This window comes from Pleurodeles waltl, chromosome 5 (genome assembly GCF_031143425.1).
Source record: "Pleurodeles waltl isolate 20211129_DDA chromosome 5, aPleWal1.hap1.20221129, whole genome shotgun sequence".
Lineage (NCBI taxonomy): Eukaryota > Metazoa > Chordata > Amphibia > Caudata > Salamandridae > Pleurodeles > Pleurodeles waltl.
The window spans coordinates 1,415,181,314-1,415,201,220 of record NC_090444.1 but is presented as its reverse complement, the minus strand read 5'-3'; the positions used below and the strand labels follow the sequence as shown (position 1 = coordinate 1,415,201,220).

At 48.2% G+C, this 19,907-nt stretch overlaps 1 protein-coding gene across 5 annotated transcripts in view; it reads left to right on the top strand.

Annotated features, from left to right (window-relative positions):
• Nucleotides 1-19,907, top strand: part of DDX43 (DEAD-box helicase 43) — a 576,458-nt gene that overhangs the window by 275,746 nt on the left and 280,805 nt on the right. For all 5 annotated transcript variants that reach the window (XM_069235691.1, XM_069235689.1, XM_069235688.1 and 2 more), the window contains exon 13: nucleotides 9,537-9,646. In XM_069235691.1, the coding sequence (XP_069091792.1) occupies nucleotides 9,537-9,646 (110 nt within the window). The remainder of the gene's footprint in view (nucleotides 1-9,536; nucleotides 9,647-19,907) is intronic.

Sequence of the window (19,907 nt, the reverse complement as noted above, 5' to 3'; positions counted from 1 at the left end):
GAGGGGCAGGAGGCTGGGGAGTGAGGTGCCATTTAGGAAGACTGTCCGGAGTTAGGAGGGTGCTAATTAGGGGTCAGGTGAGCAAGTGCCACAAAGGAAAGAGGCCAGGAGACTTGCCAAGGGAGGCCAGGAAATTAACATACCTGCTCAGTCCTGGTCTCCTGCAGTCTTTTCCATATGTCTGTATGCTTATAGGAGATGGGTGCTGCATCTCCAAGCTGCAGTGCCTCTTTTCAATAAACCTTCTCAGCGTCCAGTATGCTCTGTGTAGTAGAAAAAGATGATTCTTCCTTAAGAATGCAGATTTTGCTGTTTGGTACAAAATGCATATAGATACTTGCCACGTATTAACAGTCTCCAACATCGGCAGGTCCCTTCTCCACAACTCCTTGGGCAGTGTGAAGTGTCTATTAGCAGGCTCTAAAAACAACCAGTACCATATTGCAACAGTTTTTCTTGAGAACTCTCTCCTGTAGCCAACACTCGAGAGGAACACTCAGCCACACCCCTGGCCCAACTGGACGGTTGATAGTATTTGAAACTGGCAAGTCTAAATTCAGTTTTTAACCAAACATCCTCCCACGAGATGAGCCTCCTATCCTGAAAAAGTTGTCCCCGTCTCTCAAATCCACCTTTCATCCGAGGCGTAGCTGGTTGATCTCTCAAGCACTCCAGAGTACCTGAGGAGTTCCAAATAGGGGCAAACTGCCTGTAGAAAGGTATCCCAAAAACTGATCTAATTTGACTCCAAAGTTTGACTACTGTGCCCAAGATTTTCAGCTTCACTTTCTTGAACAATTTAGTGTTTCCAAACTTATAAAGAAAATGTGGGCCTTCCTGCCGACAAGTCTTAACCATGGTGCGGAACATAAGGCCTATCTAGAATTTAACCTGACAACATCTTAAAATTCTTCCACTGAAAGGCCCAACAATACAGTTGGACGTCTGGTGCTTCTAGGCCTTTTACTTTCTCCTGCATGGTCTTCTGCTCCAAACTCTTAATTGTGTGCTGTATGGCAGGGGTATGATTTCTTCAAATCGGATGTGCAAATCAAATCATCAGTGTATAGGGTGACTTTACTGTCCCATCTGTTACATTGAAAAGAGGCAGTGCCAACTTTCTTCCTTAGCCTTCTTGCCAATGGCTCTAAAATAAGAAGTGGAACAAGGCAGGGATGCTCCTTGCTGCCACTACTTTTATACAATCGCCCTTGTCAAACTGCCATTTACTGTAACTCACACAAAATAATCTCTGAATCAAACTAACGACTGCAAAACCTTTTGCCTGTTTTTTCTTCGCTGAGCACTGTATTTAGATAAGACCAACCCATCCTGTTGAATTTCTTAGCTAATGGGAGATTCCATTGTGTTGCCATTTTGATTGAGTTGACCAGCCAATGTCTTAACTCATGCAGCTGCCTCCCCTTAATAAAGCCCTTATGATCCTCGTGCACTAAGCCCCCAATCTCTTTATCTAATCTCTTTTTAAGGATTAGTGTGAAGATCTTAGTCACATTTCAGCAATACAACCAGTCTATTGGATTTGCACACTTTTAGATCCTTATTTGGCTTCAAGATGATGATAATTATTTTTTCATTCCATGACCATGGCATAATACCATTCCCCTAAAATATACCCTTCACCAATCTAGTGTACGCCGGAAGAAAGTTATAATCTAAGACAGAATACAGCTCACTTAGTAGGCCATCAAGGCTTGATGCCTTACCCGTTTTTCCTTCTTCCAAAGCTTCCCTAACCTCAACCTGCCCCATCTCCTGATTGAGGAAAGTTGTCTTCTCTGTGTCAAGCTTCAGTAATGGATCTTTCCCTAACCATTCTTCTACATCTTCCTCTCTCACAACCGATTGCACTGTATATAGATCAATCAATCAATCAATCGCATTTATAAAGCGCGCTACTCACCCATAAAGGGTCTCAAGGCGCTGGAGGGGGGGGGGCAGTGCTCGAAGAGCCAGGTCTTGAGCTGCCTTCTGAAGGAGAGGTGGTCAGGTATGGCGCGAAGGTGGCTGGGCAGAGAGTTCCAGGTTTTCGCTGCTAGGAAAGAGAAGGATCTTCCTCCGGCGGTGGCTTTGCGGATGCGGGGTACGGCTGCCAGGGCCTGTCCGGTCGAGCGTAGAGTGCGCGGAGGGGTGTAGAAGGAGACGCGGTTGTTGATGATTTTGGGTCCGAGGTCGTGGAGGGCTTTGTGTGCGTGGGTGAGGAGTCGGAAGGTGATCCTCTTGTTGACTGGGAGCCAATGAAGTCTCTTCAGGTGTCCGGAAATGTGGTGGTGGCGGGGTATGTCCAGGATGAGTCGTGCGGCAGCGTTCTGGATCCGTTGTAGTTTCCTCTGCAGCTTGGTGGTGATGCCGGCGTATAGGGTGTTCCCGTAGTCCAGGCGGCTGGTGACGAGGGCGTGGGTGATGGTCTTCCTGGTGTCGGTGGGGATCCAGCGGAAGATCTTGCGGAGCATGCGGAGGGTGTTGAAGCATGCCGAGGTCACCGAGTTGACCTGTCTGGTCATGGAGAGGGATGAGTCCAGGATGAAGCCGAGGTTGCGTGCGTGGTCGGTGGGTTGGGGAGTGCTGCCTAGGGCGGGGGGCCACCAGGAGTCGTCCCATGCGGCGGGAGTAGGGCCGAGGATGAGGACCTCCGTCTTATCTGTGTTCAGTTTCAGCCGGCTGTCTGTCATCCAGTTCGCTACTTCCTTCATTCCTTCATGTAGTCTGGTCCTAGCTGAGGTGGGGTTGTTTGTGAGGGATAAGATGAGCTGGGTGTCGTCGGCGTAGGATATGAGGTCGAGTCCGTGTTTGCGTGCGATGTTCGCCAGGGGGGTCATGTAGACGTTGAAGAGAGTGGGGCTGAGGGAGGATCCTTGGGGTACGCCGCAGATGATCTCCGTGGCTGTGGATCTGAAGGGGGGCAGGCGGACTCTCTGAGTCCTTCCGGAGAGGAAGGAGACGATCCATTCCAGGGCCTTGCCTCTGATGCCGGCGTTGCTGAGGCGGTGTGTCAGGGTGCGGTGGCAGACCGTGTCGAAGGCTGCAGAGAGGTCCAGGAGTATGAGGGCCACGGTTTCTCCCTTGTCGGTCAGGGCTCGGATGTCGTCCGTGGCTGCGATGAGGGCGGTTTCGGTGCTGTGGTTGGCCCTGAAACCGAACTGTGTGGGGTCGAGGGAGTCGTTGGTTTCCAGGGCGGTGGTGAGTTGAGCGTTGACGATTTTCTCAATCACTTTGGCGGGGAATGGTAGGAGAGAGATGGGCCGGAAGTTTTTGAGTTCGGTGGGGTCTGCTGTAGGTTTCTTTAGGAGGGCGTTGAGCTCTGCGTGTTTCCAGCTCTCCGGGAAGGTGGCGGCGGTGAGGGAGGCGTTGATGACGTCTCGGAGGTGCGGTGCGATGATGTTGTCGGCCTTGTTGTAGATGTGGTGCGGGCAGGGGTCTGATGGGGATCCGGAGTGGATCGAGTTCATGACGCGGGTGGTCTCCTTGGTGGTGGTAGGGCTCCAGGTGAGGATGGTGGTGATGTCGGTGGCGGGTTCCGGGTGGGGGTTTGCGTTGGGGGTCGGGAAGCTGTTGTATATGTCGATGATCTTGTGGTGGAAGAAGGTTGCGAGGGAGTCGCAGAGGTCCTGTGAGGGGGGAATAGGGTTGTTTTCTGCGTCCGGGTTGGAGAGCTCTTTGACGATGCCAAATAGTTCCTTGCTGTTGTGGGCGTTGTTGTCAAGTCTGTTCCGGTAGGCTGTTTTTCGTGCGGCGCAGAGATGTTGGTGGTGTTGGCGGGTGGCGTCCTTGAGAGCTGACATGTTCTCTTCGGTCTGATTGAGGCGCCACGCCTTCTCGCGGGCGCGGCATTCTTTCTTGGAGTTCTTGAGGTCGGGGGTGAACCAGGAGTTTTTCTTGTGGTTGTTGGTGTTGGCTTGAGTCTTCAGGGGGGCCAGGAGGTTGGCGCAGTCGGAGAACCAGCTTGTGAGGTTGTTGGCAGCTTCGCTTGGGTCGGTGGTGCTGGTGGGTTGGTTCTGGGAGAGGGTTGATGCGAGCTGTTCAGTGGTGATACGATTCCAGTGTCTTCTTGGTGGTTGCTGGGTGTGGTGAAGCACGGTGGTCTTCTTGAAGCTGAAGTGGACACAGCTGTGGTCCGACCAGGTGAGTTCGGTGGCATGGCTGACGGTGATGTGTTTGCTGGAGGAGAAGATGGGGTAGAGCGTGTGTCCGGCGTGGTGGGTGGGTGTGTTGACTAGTTGTTTCAGTCCCAGGTTGGCGAGGTTGTCCAGTAGGGCGGTGGTGTTTTTGTCGGTGAGGTTCTCCAGGTGAAAGTTGAGGTCTCCTAGGAGGATGTAGTCGGTGGACAGGAGTGCGTGAGGGTTGACAAAGTCTGCGATGTCTTCGCTGAACTTGGCGCGGGGTCCTGGTGGTCTGTACATGAGGGTGCCTCTGAGGGTGGTCTTGGGGTCGCTGTGGATCGTGAAGTGGAGATGTTCGGCGTCGGGGAGTGAGTCGTCGGTGTGGGTCGAGATGCGGATGGAGTTTTTGTGTGCGATGGCGATGCCTCCTCCGATGCGGTTGGAGCGGTCTTTCCGGATGATTTTGAAGCCGTCGGGGATGGCTATGGCGATGTCGGGTGCCGAGGAGGGGTTCATCCAGGTCTCGGTGAGGAAGGCGATGTCCGGGTTTGTTGAGTTGATGAGGTTCCACAGTTCGATGGCGTGCCTGTGGATGGATCGGGTGTTGACCAGGATGCAGTGGAGATTGCTTCCGGGGGGGTTGTTCTTGGCGGGAGCGGAGTGGGCCCGAAGGCAGGTGAAGCGGCAGTTGTTGCAGGTGAAGGATCCGTGGGTCCGTTTCGGGGTGGCGCGATAGCAGCCCGGCGTGCGGCCAAGGTTGAGTTTGGTGAGCGTGGTGGAGTCGTAGGTCAGGCGGGAGGCGCGGGGACCAGGGGGTCGGGCGCTGGGCGTGGTCCAGGCGCGGACGGGCGCAGACGGGCTTGCCTTAGGCGCGCCTTCGGCGCGCCCGCTGCGCGCGTCCGCTGCGCGGCCTCGCAGCGGCCGCCATTTAAGGGGGAGGCGGGGTTAGCTGGGAGGCGGGAAGTGAGCGGGTAGGTGAAAAAGCGGGAAAGCAACGGCGGGAAGCCTCGAGAGTGGCGAGGAGGCCTATAAACGAAAAAGTACCGAAAAACGTACGAAAAACGTGGAAAAACGAGGAGAAAAGGCGGCGGAAGGACGGGGGGGGCGGCGGGGACACTCGGCGAAGGCAGGCAGCACTCGGGGTACACGGAGAGAAGGGGGGCGCGATCACAACAAGCAGGCAGCGAGGGGCACACACAGGCAAAACCAAGCAGGCAGACAGCAAAGGGCACACACTCGGGGTACACGGAGAGAGGGGAGCGCGATCACAACAAGCAGATAGCAAAAGGCACACACAGGCAAAACCAAGCGGGCAGACAGCAGTAGGGAGAAGGCACACAGGTCTGGTGGCGCTGTGAGGACGGGGGAGCGACCTACCCTGGGGTCAAGGGTCGCTACCACGGCCTCGCAGCGGCCGCCATTTAAGGGGTAGCCGGGGAGGCGGGGTTAGCTGGGAGGCGGGAGGTGAGCGGGTAGGTGAAAAAGCGGGAAAGCAACGGCGGGAAGCCTCGAGAGTGGCGAGGAGGCCTATAAACGAAAAAGTACCGAAAAAGGTACGAAAAACGCGGAAAAACGCGGAAAACGAGGAGAAAAGGCGGCGGAAGGACGGGGGGGGCGGCGGGGACACTCGGCGAAGGCAGGCAGCACTCGGGGTACACGGAGAGAAGGGGGGCGCGATCACAACAAGCAGGCAGCGAGGGGCACACACAGGCAAAACCAAGCAGGCAGACAGCAAAGGGCACACACTCGGGGTACACGGAGAGAGGGGAGCGCGATCACAACAAGCAGATAGCAAAGGGCACACACAGGCAAAACCAAGCGGGCAGACAGCAGTAGGGAGAAGGCACACAGGTCTGGTGGCGCTGTGAGGACGGGGGAGCGACCTACCCTGGGGTCAAGGGTCGCTACCACGGCCTCGCAGCGGCCGCCATTTAAGGGGTAGCCGGGGAGGCGGGGTTAGCTGGGAGGCGGGAGGTGAGCGGGTAGGTGAAAAAGCGGGAAAGCAACGGCGGGAAGCCTCGAGAGTGGCGAGGAGGCCTATAAACGAAAAAGTACCGAAAAAGGTACGAAAAACGTGGAAAAACGCGGAAAACGAGGAGAAAAGGCGGCGGAAGGACGGGGGGGCGGCGGGGACACTCGGCGAAGGCAGGCAGCACTCGGGGTACACGGAGAGAAGGGGGGCGCGATCACAACAAGCAGGCAGCGAGGGGCACACACAGGCAAAACCAAGCAGGCAGACAGCAAAGGGCACACACTCGGGGTACACGGAGAGAGGGGAGCGCGATCACAACAAGCAGATAGCAAAGGGCACACACAGGCAAAACCAAGCGGGCAGACAGCAGTAGGGAGAAGGCACACAGGTCTGGTGGCGCTGTGAGGACGGGGGAGCGACCTACCCTGGGGTCAAGGGTCGCAAGGGATCCTGGTAAAAGGTAAAAGGTGCCAAAGGCTTCCTCTGTGTCTCTAGCTGCAGTTTGCCATTGCCTGTTAGCCCTGTCTTTTATCTCTCTGATCAGATTTCTTGTATTGACCACCTTGGTTTTCCATGCTAGGTGATTTTCAAAGTCCTCCCCTTACTCAAAATAAGCTTGCTTCCCATTTCCTGCACCGAATCTCCTCCAAATTTCATCCTAGCTCCTCCCTATATACATGCAGCTCACTCCACTCTGCCCTGAGTTTCTCCCACAAGTTCCTGCACCACAAACTGAAGCTTTATTTCTCTCCACTAGTTTTCCATTTTTTTTTTCCTGATTTCCTTGTTGTAGTGGCCAGCTGCCCTTATAAATTCTGCCCCTTATTCAAGTCTTAAAGGAGTATACTCAGTGACTCTTGCCAAAGTTTCCACATTGAGTCACAGTAGCTTCTCAAATTTTTCCGCTCCCATACAGCATGAACTGCGTCAGTCTGCTGCCCCACATTTCCAGTCGTGAATCTTGACTCATTTTATACCTGTTGCAGTTTGGCTGATAACCCATGACACTGGTGGAGAATGTGCCTCTGTTCGATTGAGGTTTCCAATGAAATATTTCCGATCACAGTTGCATACTACCCTGAGATTGTCCCTTTGTGGTCTTCCCACATTTATTTTTGGGCGAGGGGAGATGTTGGTAGATTTGTTATATTTTCCCAGTCTTCTTATTGGACATTGGGACAGTTGGATAGATCGCTGCTATTGTGATTGTGCTAGCCAATGTTCCTGTTGTAGCACCCTGAAAGATTGATCTCTCCGCTATAATGGCTTCTAAGTCTTATACCCTTTTTCCTCCAATATGACCATTCCGTTTCTTCATCGCCAATCTGCATCACCCCTTTCTTCCCCAGAAGGGTGTTTTGACATGTAAAGCTGCCTTAGTTACTAGTCATTTGTGAGCCCTGTTTCAAGCATTTTGAGTTGTGTACAGTATGGAGTTGTTTACCTTTCTTGTTTATGCATGATTCCTATAAAACATTGTGAGATCCCTCAGTGTTTAAAAGATGCTTTTTGACATGTACCGATATTGGTATTTACTTGTTTGTGTTAAACATGTAAATACTAGTGCTAGTTGGTTAGCAATCCAGTAGAATCCCATATTTGAAGATCTAAGGCCACTCACATTTGTGTCTGCCTGTCATTTTTGATTGCGTAATCTAGGGCATGTTCTTCCTCACACAAATGTCTTCATTTGTTTGCCTGTGGATAGAATATGGGTTGTAGGCAGTGTTGGCTGAAGCATTCCAAATATGTAATTACGTCTAGGAGCAATATAGATTTTCATTGTTCTACTCTGTGAGAGTAGAAGCTTTGATCACTTAAAAATATCTGGCTTCATTTTGTCAATGAATGGTTCTATGTTCTCTCAACCAATGTTGTCTAGTCCCCTATTGATGTATTTTCTCAGATTTTTCCATTTGGATGGAGTTCCTTTGGAAGTTCCTGTTGAAGCCCTAGTTGTGGTCATTGGTAGGACTTCACACTTAACCAATTCATTTTGTATCCTGAAAAATTAGAGAAGGAATCAATTACAGAAATTGTTGCTGGTACAGAATCTTAGGGGCTACAACATGTCATTAAAATATCAACATAGCATAACACTTTTTTGCCCTACTTCTGTGTAATGCACTCTATCCTGTCATCTGATCTTAAGTCAGCGACTAGTGGCTCTATGGCCATTAAGAATATTAATGACATTAGGGGGCAAGCCCGTCTGGTTCCCTTCTAGATGTCGGAAGATTCTGAAACATATTCAACACGATTTAATGTTGCTGTTGGTTTGTTATACAGTCACTTGCCCAATGCAATAAACTGATTTCCCAATCCCATCCTAGCCATAATACAAAAAGGAACATTACACATGATCAAACACTTTGTCAGCATCCCATGATGATATGAGTCTCCCTATATTGTTAGGAGGGAGAGAGAATGGATAATGGATTCGGTCAACTTACTAAACCAATCTAACCATTCCAAAACAACAGGGAGGAATCCCTACCATGCTTAGCCTGTCTCTGTACCAGCCCAAGGGGACTACCCTACGGTGTTAGAAGGACTTCCACTCACTGGGATTCCAAGTGACATGTTATTTTATTATAGAGTTTTCATTCAGATACCAAGGAGCATATTTATGAGATTGGAATGCAGTGCAGCACAACAAGTCACTTTGCTGCACTGCATAACAGGGAAAGGGCAGGCATGCACTGTACTTAAGACAGTATGCTGCATTCCTGCCTTTTACCCTGTGCTGATGCTTTTTTGGCAACCTTACACCAACGCGCACACGCTTGCACCATGGTCCGTGCGTGCCTCCGTTGCTTGCAGGATTGTTTTTGTGCAGGAAGGCACAAAAACAGTTCCCTGAGGCTTATTCCTCTTTCTGTGTGTGATGAGGGTGTTCTGATGGTTAATTTTATTTTCAAAGGGCACCCTGATGGATTTAAAAAAAAATAAAAAAATTAGTTTTTCAAAATGGTCTTTTCCTGTTTGCATAATAGGTGATATTCTTAGGTTATTAGTCGAAGAGCAGATTGGTATAATACCTACTTGTGTTGGATGGAATGTACCTCTTAAGTTTTTGGCCAATATTTGGTCTAAGATTATTTGTGTCCCAATTTATAAGCTAAATAGGCCAGAAGTTGCCATATAGGTGATATCAACTGTGATTAGTGGTCAGTGATATACTTATCGCTGAACTTATTCGTTTTCAGTGCTCCCAAAAATAATGTGTGTAACAATGGTACTGCAATGGGTTTAATGATCTTATACAATTCTAAGGTCAAGCCATCTTCCCCTGCTGCTTTGTTTATTGCCATTTCATCAATGGCTAGCACAATTTCGGCCTCTGAGATTTCTGTCCTTTTGTTTCCTCTGTGAGACACAATAATTGTAGGATTTGCAAAATATTAGTGTATTTTGAATAGTATTTTCCTTTTGTTTTTTAGTGCTGATGACTTGTCAAGTGACTTTAGTCTTCAAGGCATCCCTGTACAGTCTTTGCATGGCAACAGGGAACAGTGTGATCGGGAGCAAGCATTGGATGACTTTAAAAAAGGTATGTTGCTGCAATGCACCAGGTGAACTGCAAGAGTGTTATTTTCAACCCATAACTATTCTTTGACAGATGTGAAATTAACACACATTTTCAAACTTTATAAATGTATAAAATCTGCCAGTTGGGTTTCCTACAGAATGGTAATTACTGTTAACCCACTGCCAAGAAGTGGCACCTGGAGGTGTCCTGTTTGCCATAACATTTCAAAGTTGTAGTTTTTGTGACATTTTAGTCTATGTAACATTATCCCAAATATTGTATACTTTTAAAGTGAAAGGTTTGATCTAACAGTGATTTCTAGCCACAGATTTCTTACCTTAGAATATTTTCAGGCATCAGACGGGATCAGGAAGTTGAGCGATCCCCTTGACTGCCAGTAGGTGGTGAGATTCAGTTCCATGTGGCATCATTGGCATCGTCTGTGCCTAAAATGACAAGCGCAGTGCCTATATAGGCAGCATCCTAGAATGCTCACCTCTGTTCATTCTTTTCTGCACCTTCAGTGCAGATCTGGATTGAGCTCCCCTCTCTTTTTTTGGACTGAATTCTTTCAATCTTTCGTCAAAGCCTCATGTGCCTTCTTTTTTTCTATCGGAAGTGTCCCTGAAGAAACACACCGGGTTCAAACTTTGTGGTGCCAGTCATCAATAAATGTCGGGGACAGCCCCCCACTTTGTATGCTATGGTGCCTGGAGAGGGACCACGACTCTGCGACATGTGCGGACTAAAATACCATAAACCTCAAGGTCATCTGTGAGTGGGCCATGCAGCTCTTGGCCACTCGTCATCCTACCCAGTGCCGCTCCAGATCCCTGGACCACTCCTGGAGTCTCTCAGCTCGGTCCTCGTCCCACTCCAGGACATCGTATAGTAAGTCCCACAAGACGTTGAAGCGCTCTTTGACTTCTCCACATTGCTCCCATTCTTCATACAGTGCGAAGGAATAACACCACAAGTCCTGACCTTGCTCATGGGGGTCCCTGTGCAGCTGGTATCGGAACTGGGTCTGCTCTGCGCATTCCTGAATTCCTTGGAGCTGCAGCGACTGATTCCAAAACTTCAACATTTTATAAGCCATGTGCCTCATTTTTGGTCAGTCGAACACCTCTGGAGCACCTTTGGGTCCCATGGGGGTACACAAGGGTCTTCTACCTGGCTCCACCGGTGGGTTTGCCTTCAGTGCCAGTTGTCCACTTAGGATTCTTTGGTGGATCCAAATTGGCCCTGGCCTGAACTTTGCAACCCCCTCTGAGGGACCGTTGAGTGGTGCATTCCCATCACCACTGCCACCCATCGGCTGCGTGGAACCCATCATGATTCCCGACTGATGCGGAACCAAACCAGCATTGCATGACGTTGCTTCCAGCGCTGCTTAGGCCCAGACAGCCTGATTTGGAGACAGAACCCTATGGCAGGGTTTATTGGATCCTTATTTCTGCACTGATTCGCCCCCCACCAAACCAGACAGTGGTCTCCTCTCTCCTCACACAGTGGTTACGGAGGGATGGGCTTTCTTTGCAATAGTGGTTCAGAGGGAGGCTGAGGTCCTGGACCTACAGCTGCCCACAGTTCAAGTCAACTTGATGTCCTGCTTGGGACTTGAGCCAAGCCCTGCCTGGCACTCCTTTGTACAGGACAATTGCTCGTCGCCATCGCCCTGCTTCCAGGTACCTAGCCTTCGACTCCATCACCCTATTCTCGAGAGTCTGATAGTCCAGGCCTCAACTTCCCGAATCAATTCCAGCATGTTAACTACCACATTAGTGGATATGGAATCCGAGAGCACAGATAACTTCGGAAATAGGAGTTTTCTTCTGCCAGCCTGGCACTGTAGCTAGGTAACACAGCATGTTTATTGGGACATTGTTCCCATACTTTGAGGGATTTGGTTATGTTCTGCCTGTGGTCCCGGATTAGGTCCAGGCCATACTTTAACAAGCCATTTGTGACAGGGAGATGAAGCAAAGTTAACAATCAGATGCAGGTTGGATCCAACTGACTCACTTGGCAGAGCCATGGCAACTTAGGTTGCTCTTAGGCATCACGCCTGGTTGAGGAAGACTTGCTTTTGGGTGATGTCCAAGCCTCCCTCATGGACATGCCTTTTGATTGACCCAGTCTCTTTGGATATGAGGCTGATTCATATTGGAAAGATTCAAGGACAGTAGTGCCACTGCTAGGTCGTTGGGCTGTTTGTGGCCTCATGACAGACGCATTTCGCCTTACAGCCCTTCTGTGGCTACGGTAGGGGCTATCAGCTGCATCCTTTCCCCCTAGCCACCACGGCTAACACGCTGTCCTTTCATGGCCACGACTGCTGCTCCCACAAGCCTTGTGAGGTCCAAAGCCAGAGGTCCTCCCAATCCCCCCCCCAGCCCCCCCCTCCCCCCCCCCCCCCCCCAACCACCACACTCCCGAAAAGCAAGCAGCAGCTGCACATTCAAAGCCTCCTTGACTTGCCCTCAATCCACCATGGGCATCCAGTCAGCAGCAGAATCTGACAATACCTTCTGCACCAATGGTGGGAGATTACAACAGACCAATGGATGCTCCAGATTGTCCGACAGGGTTATGCTCTCCTGTTCCAACAAACCCCACCGTTACTCCCTCTCTCCCCACATTGGATGACAGAGGACCACCTTGCGACAGGAAGTACTGGCCCGTCTGGCCAAAGGAGCCATCGAGATGGTGTCTGCATCACAAGTAGGATGTGATTGCTATTCCTGCTACATTCTGGTGCCATGGAAGGATGGAGGCCCCTAGCTCTAATGTTACCTTCCCTCAATCTTGGAGACTTAATGGTAGTGTTGGGTGTGCAGGATGCCTATTTCCACATTCCCATCCTGCCTGCCCACAGACGATACCGGTGGTTCACGGTGGGCGCGGGGCATCCTCAGTTCACTGTGCTCCCCTTTGACTTTACTAGTGTCCCTTGGGTGTTCAGCATGGTGATGGTGGTTGCGGCACATCTGTTGATGTCAGGGGCTCCAGTCTTCCCTTCCCTCGTTGTTGCTGTTGAACGCAGGCTTGATCCAAGCAGTCGTCTTACACCTCCTGCCCTAGCTGGGGTTCACTATCAATGTGCTAAAATCACATTTGACTCCCTCTCGGATTCTCCCTTTCATCGGAGCTGTGCTAGATGCAATTCAGATCTAATAGAGGCTTCTAGCTGCAGATTCCTTACCTTAGAATTATCCCCTGGCATCAGATTGGATCCAGAAATGTTTCCGTGAGCAGTACCCTGGTACGTTGTAGGTGACTTTGTGTGTGCCAGAAGTGATGTGTACGGTGCCTATATAGGCACCTCCCCAGTGTGCTGATGTCAGTTCTTTTCTTTCCTCGCCAGTCAGAGCAGATCCAGAGAGGAGCTACACCCAGTCACTTTTTGACTGACCTTTCTTTGACCCTTTGCAGAAGATTTTCTAAGACTTCTCCTGGTGTGGAAGGGATGTGCATGAGGAAAGCTGACTTTAGGCTCTGTGGCACATGTCAGTGATAGACCCACATCATCTGCGTTGGGTGCCTTGAGGCTGACCACAATGCCTAGACCTATGTCGATTGTTGCACAGTGAACCCCAAGGCCATGAGGGTGGCGCTCCCTCAAGCTCCTTGCCACTCGACGTGCATCACCATGACTGTCTCGATCCTTGTTGTGAAAAAGGTCCTGTGAACGGTTGCAGAGCCGCTACAAATGCTTGTAGCATTGGAAGTTGTCCAGGCATTCCGGAAAGTCACATAAAAGATTAAAGGACAAGAAGTCAAAGAGCTGTTTGACATTGTCATGTCCATCAAAGTCATCCAATGAGACGAAGGAGCATCAGCATTCGAGGCCTGCCTCCACGGTTGAGCCTGTGCTATCGCCGCACCCCATGAATTTCCAGGAGCCCAAACGGCCCCCACCCAACTCAAGAGTTTTATAAGGCCATCACTTCGTATTTGGGCAGCCCGTGACTGCTGGAATGCCTTTGGGCCTCCTGGGCTCGGAAGGAGGCCTCTACTGGTCTCGGCTGGAAGGTTCGTTCCTGTCGGCAGTCGGGCCTCTTTGATCCATGGATGAATCCAGACCAGTGCCGGTCGTGCAGCCATGACTTCATACGGCGTCGACTCCCCCCTCCCCATCCAACACTGCTATTACCCACCGTCTAGCCACCCTCATTCTCATCCTCTACTCCTGACACAGAACAGGATGTGTGTTGTCTGTTGATGACTGGAGACATTCCTTCCAGACCAGAGCCTATGCCCTATTCTTGTGGACTGGGATTGGGGAAGAATGGGAAGGGCTACTGGACCCTGAAGAATACCAGCCCCTGGATCTCACTGAGGACACCTGGTGTGAGGGCACGTTATTTATACGTCCATGACATTTTTAGGGTTTATGAGAGACCATATCACTGTCCTGAGGAAGGTGGTGATAAAGTGGTGAAGGCCACCAAAATGCGTCAATGCATTTGCGATACTGAATTTGCAGGGACATACTATAATTAGACTGTGAGACCGAAGAAATGGTCATTCAGCATGCTGATGAAATTTGGGGATCAGTAATACTGTTATAGACAATTGTTGAACGTCTAGACAATTGTTGACCGTCTTGTGTGTCCCCTGTATGTTTGTTTTTTTAGAAAAAGATTTGGGAGGCTTTATTAAAGGGAGGGATTATTTTGGAGCGGTGAGTTTATGGAGTGATATTTTGCAGAGTATTTTAAAGGTGTGTTATTGATATCATTGATGTTATAATAAAAGAAGAATATTTTTGTATCTCCTGGTCATTGAGAGTGGGAGAGATTGGTTTGATAGGATTGTATGATTGGGGTGCTGTGTTGGTGCAAAATTAGTGGTTTGTGTTATGTTTTGGTCCAAGGGGAATCTTGGTGTATTTTAGAGATTATACAGTGCTCTGCCCCCCTGTTGTGAGGGACCCTCTCCATGGTTTTCAGAGTGGTCTCACCTACTCTGGCTACAGAGGAGGGAGCCCCATTTGTTATGGTGGTGGGGAGGGTGGCCGAGGTCCTGGACCTTCAGCTGCCCTCTGTGGCTGTCATGATGATTTTCTAAATGGAGGTTCTTCAGTGGTGAGTAAACCCTTCAGAATCACTTCTCCCATTTAAAGAGGCCCCTACTTGGGGCCTGGTGCAAGCACTGCACAGGAGCTCCTGTGACTAAGACAATTGCCCACTGCCATTCTCCCACCCCAGGGGACCCCAAAATCCTCACCCAACATCCCACCCCGGAGAGCTTGGTGTTCCAAGCCTCCAGTTCCGGTTTAAATCTTGGCACATTACCTACCACTCCAGCAGACCGGGAATCCAAAAGGCTGAATGCCTTGGGAAAGAAGATGTCTCCTTTCGCTAGCCTGGCACTTCGATCAATGAACACTGCCTGCCTTTTCGGCCAACACTCCCATTCACTATGGGACTTGGTTGTGCAGGTGCTCCCCATGTTCTCGGAGGAGGCCTGAGCCACACTCTCAAACACTTCTGCTGATAGGAGAGACACAGTTAAGTTTGCCATTCACTGTGGGGTGGGCAAGACTGACTCAATAGCAGAGCGGTTTCACTTTCACTGGCCCTTAGGCGCCCCACCTAGTTGAGGACCACTGGCTTTTTGGGGAATCTCTAGGCCTCGCTCATGGATGTGCCCTTTTATGGCTTAAGTACAGCAGAGCTTTGGCCGGGTCCCGGGGCCTTTCCATTGCCCCATCACACACACTGCCTTTCGCTCCTTTCTTAGCCACCAAAAGGGCTTGCAGCAGAGTCTGTACTCGCCCAGCCGCCATGGCATTCAAACTCCCCAAAAGAACATCAAAAAAAGGCCCAACAAATTGTTGAAAAAGGTCAGGCAACTAGCAACAACCAAATAAGATCTGCTCTTGATGCTGCCTATACAGCAGCTAGAAGCATAAATACTGCCATAACCATACATAGGCGTGCATGATTAAGATCTTCTGTTTTCAAACCAGAAATCCAACAAGCAGTGCTCAATATGCCATCTGACACTGCAAAGGCTATGGGAGCTCTATACACTACACCTTATAGAGGTTCCTTTCATAAACCACAATTTAGAGGAGGTTTCAAGCCCCAATCTGCAGATGCTTCCACCTCACAACCTAAACGAGGTCAACAGCAATACCAAAGAGGAGCATTTAGAGGCTCTTATTGAGGTCAATACTTAAGAGGCAAATTTCAAGCCTCAAAGAGTGTCACCACTCCATCAAAACAGTACCTTCCTCAGTATACCACAACCCCACACATCTCAAAATCATATCACAAATACAGCCAAATCAACATTACACTGTAAGGTTTATCATGAAACTGTTGGGAATGATGGCATCCAGCATAGCAGTAGTAAGGCATGCAAGATTAAACATGAGAACACTCCACCAGTGCCTCTCACAGCAATGGTCTCGAGCACAGGATCAATTGCAGGATCTAGTGTTAGACCACCAAACACACAAATCTCTTCAATGGTAGAATCACAACAATTTAATAAAGGGCCAGTAATTTCAGGACCCTGAGCCTCAGACCACAATAATAGATGCATAAATGATAGGTTGGGGAGCTCACCTCAACAACCTTGCCATACAAGAGGAATAGAATTCAATACAGTTACTTATGACATAAACCATTTAGATTTGTTAGCTGTGTTCCTTGCCTTAAAAGCTTTTCAACCCCTTCTCAAGCACAAACCTGTCTTGATAAAAAGAGACAGTATGACAACAATGTATTATCTGAAGAAACGAGGAGGAACACATTCATCCCAACTGTCCCTTCTAGCCCAAACAATTTGAAAATGGACAATTCACAATCACATTTACTTGCTAGCAGAATACATCCCAAGGGATACACAATCAGCTAGCGGACCTGCTAAGCAGGACACAGAAACAGATACACGAATGGGAGGTTCACTCTCAGGTACTTCAACAGTACTTTCAAATGCGGGGAACACCAGAAATAGACCTATTCGCAACAAGCAAAAATGCAAAATGCCAAAACTTCGCATCCAGGCACCCACACCCTCTGTCCCAGGGCAATGCCCCATGGATCAACTGGTCAGGGATATTTGCTTGTACTTTTCCCCCTCTCCCGCTAATTCAATTTCTGGTCAACAAACTGTGTCACACCTCTCTCAACATGATACTCCTAGCCCCCACGTGATCACGGCAACATTGGTACACAACACTCCTAGATCTGTCAGTAATGCCTCATTGCAAACTTTCAAACCGACTGGATTTGTTAACACAAAACACATGTCAAATAAGGCATCCCAAACCTAGTGTTCTCAACTTAGCGATTTGGCTCCTGAAGTCATAGAATTTGGATACTTACAACTTCCATTAGAATGTATGGAAGCTCTAAAACAAGCACACAAACCTACAACTAGGCAAAGCTATGCTAACAAGTGGAAATGTTTTGTTTACTACTGTCAACCTAAAAATATAGACCCACTTAAAGCATCAATACAAGACACACATACACATGTATGTACATATAAATACTGCAATGACTACAAGCTTCTAGGGAGGAGAGAGGGTGCATGTGAATCTGCAGCACTACATGCCACGAACAGATGTACACTGGGTGAGTGACATCTTCCATATATTCACTGAAAAAACGAAAGGTTACAGAGACGCTATAGTTAGGTTCAGATATCACATGCACCAAACCATAGAAATTCAGCAGTTATAGTTACCTGAGCTAACTGTAACTTATGCCCCTGCAATGGATTGCTTATGACCTCACATATTACATCACGTATGACATGGTCAGTGACATCACTGATGACATCATGTAGTGACTGAGTGTTTTAATAAAACTTTGAGTGTTAAATATATATACTAAGCTTCTGCAAATGTTAAATTTGTATACTAGGTGTAGTACTGATGAGTGATACTACTTGTGACATACATTATGTGAGTGACTGCATCTGTGTGTGAGTGGTTGTCTGAGTGGCTGTATGGGCGTGTGAGTGGGTGAGAGAGTGGCTGTATGGGCCTGTGAGTGGTTGTTTGAGTGGCTGCATAGGTCTGTGGCTGTGATTGGGTGTGTGAGTAGCTGTATGGGTCGTTGACTGGATGTGTGAGTGGTTGTATGGGTTTGTGAGTGAGTGTACAGATGAAAGTAATCTGGCAAAAAATTAGTGAAGTGAATTTTATGTCTTCATTTGTACCCATAATCGTATAAACAAAGCGATCTAGATGAAGTGTGCAATCCTAAATGTTGTGTTGTCTGTCTTATACATGGGGAATGTTTATTGTTCCAAACATAACTGGTCCCTCTTGTGGATATATGAGACACTTAATAGCAAAATGTATTTAAACGAGGCTGACAGCGAATTACCTTAATTACTTTTTCCTGTGGCGGTGCTTGTAAGTAGTGCCTGCTGTCATCTAAGCCTGCTCTCCAAAATTGCAATGTTGTACTCTTTTCCACTACACAAATTAATTCATCAAGTGGGCAGGCCTTATCGCAGACACTGGATTATTTATAATGCAGAAGTATAGACACTTAAATCAACTGGTCTGTTGAAAATAATAAAATAGCAACCTTGTACCAGAATTGCCTATTCTAAAGTGCCCAATTAGTTGGAGACATGCAAACCATTTACTTTGTAATGACTGAAGGCTTTTGCGATGTTTCTTCTCACATGGAATCCCCATAAGAAAATGGGTTTCCTTCTTGTCTATGTGCCTGCTGTTTTCTGTGCAGTGTCCATGCATTAACATTTCAAGCAAGCCTTCAGGACATCTGAGGTAAACGGACTACACCTTAATCCTATTGTATTCGTGGACGTCAGTACTCGAAGCCATGTGGCATCGCCGAGCGGGAGTTAACTTCTTTCCGTGCTCCAATCGAGGCCCCAAGCAGCAGTTCTCAACCAGCCTAATAATCCACACTAGCCATTTTACTACGACCTTTTTGCCCTCTGTTGTAAATCAGTGGAGAGCTGTGGTTTAAGGCTTCCTACACGTGCACTTTGAGCCGTGCTCTTCTTCTCCGTGTGCCTTAACACTTCAAGCAAGCCTACACATTCTCGGGGGCCAATATACATGATATGTGTCAGAGTGATTAATGCTTCCAGTTTCGATTTCCATTTCTGTTGCGCTAGCAGGGAAGTCCGAAAGGTAAGCTAAGCTTGCCATTCCACGGTGACTGTCACAAAAATGAAACTCCGAAAGGAGTGTTTGTACATACATTCTTTTAGTGATTTAAACTTCAGCCGGTGATTTCCTCACCACATATCTCACCATTGCCACTCTTCAATCACCTTTGGGTTTATTTCTACGTTTCTGCAGGGGACTCTTAGCCTTGTCAGCATAACAGAAAGCGATAATCCCAAAGCAGGGCACAGGCCATATATGTTTTTTCACATAGTTTTCAGTGTTTTTAAAAAAAAAAATTATTGCCCACTCGGGGGCTAACTTCTTAAGCGCCAGAGCCCGCGCATGTTATTTTTTTAAACATTTTTTTTACTGCAAATTTGCGGCAAAAAAAATGCTATTTTGCCTTGGCGTGAACCCAGCATCAAGGCTAGGGAGTCAGAGTATTTATTCCCTGCCCCCCTTTACTTGGGTTTTATGTTTTTGTTTGGGACTCCGCCGAGTCAGAGTTATAAAATGGCTGGCAACACTTCCTGGTTGAAGTGTTGGCAGCCAATCAGATCTCTGCATGAGATCGGGAGAATTCAAACATTATTTGCATACCTAGAAATACAAATTTGGATTTCATTTATTATCTCAAAGTATTGAATGGATTTATACCAAATGACAAAAAGAGTGCTTTCTGGAACAAGAGCCACCTTTCAGCACAATTTGGTGTAGTTCCGTCCAGAGGTTTGGGCTGTAGTCATGTCTAAAATTTCCATGGGAAATAACACGGGGAAACACTTTTTTTTTTTTTACCCCCATTTTCTTGTCTCCTGCTTGACGGATGACCCCAAAACTTTACAAGCACAACGAGACCCAACAGACCTAGGGCCTAACTATCACTACCTACTGGCAACCCCGCCAGTAGGTTAAAAAATAAATACAATATATATATATATATATATATATATATATATATATATATATATATATATATATATATATAGATAGATAGATATCTATATATATATATAGATAGATATCTATATATACATATATATCTATATATGAATTTCCTTTAACTATAACTACCATGTGTGATAAAGGCATATGCGTGAAAAAGGTTTGTGTGGTAAATGATGCATGGTAAAGGCATTGCGTGGTAATTGCTGCGTTGTAAAG